Below are 4,758 nucleotides of genomic sequence, written 5' to 3' on the forward strand. Positions count from 1 at the left end.
CGTTTCTAATTCCTCTTGTTTATTTCCCATGCTATGTGCATTTGCATAGGGGCATTTAAGTTGGGCCCCCGATGAAGCTGTCTTGCTGGCTGGAGTTCCTTTGTGCTGCTCTTCAGGCACTCTCCTGCTGACCTGTGTTCCTTCTCCAGGCTCTGGGCATCTATTGTTGGCCCTGGCATCAAACTGGTAGGAGTGGGATGGATTGAGGTTCCCCTCCTCTGGCAACTTTAGTTTAAAGCCTTCTTCACCAGCTTGGCAAGCCTATGAAGTTAGAATCAGAATGGAGATGGATTGTATGCCTATTCTAATCCTGCAATAGTATCTATTTTTTATTGGGCTGAGGAAGGACATTTCCTTGCATCCTGGTTTGGGCAAATTAGCAATTTCTTTTTCTGTGTATGTTAACCCTGATGAGTGAGAAAAGGCTGGGTTCACAGCTTTGATAGTTGCGAAGTATTTCTTCCTCCAGAGAGTGATTAGCCAGGAGATATTCAGGTGGAATTAAAGAGAGAACCTGAAAAGTAAACCCATTTTTACCAGAGCCACCTTAGTATTTTTTGATTCAGTTGAGGGTGATAGAGAGGAAAGGATTAACAGTAGCTCTCGGGAAAGGGAGATCACGCGAACCGTGTGTGTAATTGCTTTACGTAGTCTTGCAAGAATCTTCCATGGGGACAGGAGAGACATGGGAGAACAGACCCTGGCTAGGATTGCTTGTGGCAGCTTTGCTGGAGAGCTTGAGTCAGAAACCAATAAGCTTGGTGGCAGGTGGAACCATTCAAACAGTGTAACTTTGTAGTAAAACGGATTGTGGTGATGATTCCAGAGTAGCCTGTTTAGACCTATAGCAAATGTACAAAAACATCTCAAGAGCATCCGTTTTGCTAAGATCCCCTTGAGAGATGGTCATAAACCTATGCTGAATTATACCGAGAATGAAATAACAAAATACGTGTTGTGGTTTAATGTACCCAATATTTTTCATTTTATTCTTAACATTGTGCAAATTAATAAGTACCTAGTTAGGGTGCTGATACGTTGATTAGCTGCAAGACAGTGTAAAGAGAAGTTAGCTGTGTCCTGCTAGCCCATTGCAGTATTGTTTCTGTGTAAATCAGCACTGCAAATATATCTTCTAGGCACAGCATTTCTTAAAAACGACTGTATGTCTTGTCTTCTTTTCTTTGAAGGTTTTGCTTCTTGAGAAACTGTGGCTGTGTGTTCTCTGAACGTGCTCTCAAAGAAATTAAATCGGAAGTTTGTCACAAGGTGAGTTTTTCTTCAGATTTAATAGCAGTGGGGTCACACATGACACCCCACTCCCCCCGATAGATACGTAGATATAGTTATAAATGTCTGTGTGTGTGTATATACAATTGCATTCACATCCACTATTGTAAAGTGGGGTTTTTTATCTGAATATGCAAATTGAAATGGAACTTGTAAAAGTTCTGTTTTATGATGGCCTGAAGTGATTCTAGATGGCCTTTTTTTCACAAAAATGTGTTTCTAAGTAGTTGTAAAAAATGAATACTTTTGTTCTCATAGACGGTTTGGGTTTGCAACAACTACTCTAGAAATTTCATTTTTTCAAATGTTTGGTTAGAATTTCAGTTTCAAAAAGGATGATCGGTTTTGGTTTGGAGTATTTGTTTTGGTTTGAGTTTTTTTCCTTTTTTCTATGTGTTTAAACTGATTACATTTTCAGGTTTTGTTTTGATCCCTGTATTTTTAAAGGACATTTGCTGTTGTCTTTTTTCAGGCAACTCTTCATAGAATTTTCAGCAATTACATGGATTATTGTAGAAAATACTGACTGCATTTCATTTTACAGCGCTGGTTTGATCTCATTATATAGGTTTCTTTGTAGCTAGGGGCAATGATAAAAGTTGCAAATACTCTTTTTTCCTATCACTGCTTTTATCATCAGTGAGATTTGTGGTGATAGCTGCCACATTTAGGCAGAGTTATTTTTCAGCGAACACCCTGATATTTGATAAAACATACAGTATATTTGTATTAAACAAGACCTGTGAAGGAAAAACTTTCTTGGTAAGTTGTTGCAGGTGATGTGGAATATCGTTAGTCGGGTTTAGCCTCATATTGCTGCATTCAGTGCTAATTTTGTCCTATAGAATACCGGTTTAATCCTCATGGCTCTGCTTTCCTGTTGGCAGATACTAATTTATTTTTAATGAGGTTTTTTGTTTGCATCTAAATTTTTGTTGATAGATGGATGTAACTTGATTATTAAATGCAGGAACTAGATGTTTTGTCCATGGTTTGGCCAGTCTGATAATCTTAAAAAAACTAAATTAATCCCACGTTTTCTGGATTTTTGTTAATAATCAGTATTTATCATAGCCTCATATTTGCATGCAACTGTTTTCACACACGTGAATTCTTCACAATATTCAGAAGGATGCTTCTAGAAATAATGAAGTGGATATAATACAATCTAGTCTGTCATCTTTTCATTATTGGATTTTGGTGCACAAAGACAATGGTAACCAGCTAGGAGAACATGTTTTAGTCTACGTTTCCTTTGATTAAGGTCAAAGAGTGATTTGGTAGATTTTTGGATATGTACTGATAATGTTCTCATTTTGTATTCAGAATCAAGAAGGGGACCAGAACTTTTCTAATAGGATCATGGGGAACTGGTTGCCGTGCTTTCTGGTAGCTAACAGTTTGTTTATATCCAAGGCACTAATTAGCAGCATTCCCCCAGCACATTCTGTCTTTATGCAGCAATGGGGCACAGAGTAAGATGAACCAGAACTAATGAAGAAGGAGAAAAAATGAAATGTTGTGTATTGTACATATGCTAGAATTAGAAATCGTTTATTAACAAATAGAATCCTCTTCTGGTACACGTTCTTTCAAAATGCAAAATTTTCTGAAATGCAGAATGTTTGAATGTTGTGGATTTCCATACATATGTTTCTACTGGTGCTAACTGCTGTATTTTAAGAATGACAATATGGTTTTTGAACCGAAATCCAACCTGTGGGATCCATGTGGGCCACAGCATTTTCTTTCATAGCTTTGCTGCCTTCTGTCTGCCAGCATGTGCCCAGATGCCCGGCCCTGTGTGCCGCTGCCACGTCTGCACGTGCGGAGGCATTGTTATGTGACTTTGGAGAGTGACATGATGAGAGTAGTTCAAAAAGAATAGTCCTGTATTTTCTTGTTTACACTCTGTATTCAGTCTTTCTTTTCAGCTAGCAGAATCTGTGTTTTCACTTCATCCCAGGGGACAAGGTTTATAGCATGGATGTAAACTGAAGAAGTGTCAGTCTAGGAGCTGTGTGGCAGTTCTCTTCCCCAGTACTGTGAAAATCAAGAAAGCTCTTTCAAAACAAGCTATTCTTGTGCATGAATTTCACCTATGAGCCTACAGAGCAGAACTGATGGTCTGCTAAATTGTAAACAGCAACAGTTTCCCAAAGGACTTTGTCAAACAGATACTGTAATGATGCAGTAAGAATATTCACCAGAGAATACAGATATCTAGCAGCCCAAACAACAGTTCTGCAGTACTCGCCTTCATACTCATATACTTTAAACTAGGTCATGTGAACTAGGTAATGAACATATATTTACATGCTACAAGATGCATATCAGAAAATGTTGTGCCTCATGAAACTGTAGGAAGTTACTTTCCTGTGCTCAGAGCAGAGGGTTGCTTCCTTTCCAGGCCTTCTGGCTTGGCTCATGGGAATGCTTACCACTTTGTGGGAAGTCCAACAGACAGTTGTCTCACTGCTCAGTGTTCCTCTGGGTTTTTTTCTGCGGCAGCTCATACAAGAAATAGAGCAATCTGTTTGCCCTGTGACACGCAGATCGCAAAATAAGTGTTTAGGAAAAAAATTGAATGCATATGCAGATTTTGTCTAATTCAAGGAAATGGAAGACCCCAAGATGAAGGATTCAGCATCCCTTGGTTTATCTCGACAGTATTTGCTGTAGTACTAGATTTGAAAGGCTTTATGGAGTCTTAGGTGCAGGGAGGATGAAACAGTCTTTCTACCGGAGTTCTCTTTCAAAAAAAACATATTTTGCCTCAACAGAAACTTTACGTGAAGAGCTGAGAATATTAAATACACGTATTCATCTGCTTTTACTGGAGTTGTTAAAAAGACTGTATTGGTACTAGGGAAAGGCACAAGAATGTGAGAGGAAACTGTTGTGGATGGGGGACTTTTAGTAAGGCAACTGTAATTAATGTGTGAGGACTTTTTCTAAGTGACTTACCTCCCTTGGAAGTAAACTTTTCTTTCTTGCTTCACATCTTAAGTAGCAGTATACTGAAAGAATCGAGTTAAAAAAATAACATTAAAATGTGAAAACTCTAAGGCAAACAAACAGTCAGACACTGTATCAGTGTTGAGAGAGAGATTGTCTCTTATTGCCTGAATGGTAAATGCTTTGAACTGTCTCGCCAAAATATAAAACTCCCTGGCCAAAGAGTTTTTGAAAGAGCAATGAGAATTTTTTAGTGGTGGTTTATGTTGAAGAGTGAGCTTGTTAGATGAAGTGCTTGGGACAAATTTTGAAGCTTCTAACTATTTAGACTGAAAAGAGTTGAAAGAGAGCTTTGTCTAAACCAGAGCAACTTATGAATACAAATAAAACTTATAATACCTTTTTACACAGAAGTGTATTTTGTTTGAGCCATATTTTTGAGGTTTTGTACAGTAAGAAGAGAAAATTTAAACTATCAGTACTAAGTCACATGCTAAAATGCACAAGGAT

At 38.1% G+C, this 4,758-nt stretch overlaps 1 protein-coding gene across 1 annotated transcript in view; it reads left to right on the forward strand.

Moving 5' to 3' along the window:
- The window catches only part of RTFDC1 (replication termination factor 2 domain containing 1), a 32,838-nt gene that overhangs the window by 4,829 nt on the left and 23,251 nt on the right, over positions 1–4,758 (forward strand). The window contains exon 6 of the mRNA XM_009326862.1: positions 1,191–1,269. Within this exon, the coding sequence (XP_009325137.1) occupies positions 1,191–1,269 (79 nt within the window). The remainder of the gene's footprint in view (positions 1–1,190; positions 1,270–4,758) is intronic.

This window comes from Pygoscelis adeliae, unplaced genomic scaffold (genome assembly GCF_000699105.1).
Source record: "Pygoscelis adeliae isolate BGI_AS28 unplaced genomic scaffold, ASM69910v1 Scaffold286, whole genome shotgun sequence".
NCBI classification, from domain to species: Eukaryota; Metazoa; Chordata; class Aves; order Sphenisciformes; family Spheniscidae; genus Pygoscelis; species Pygoscelis adeliae.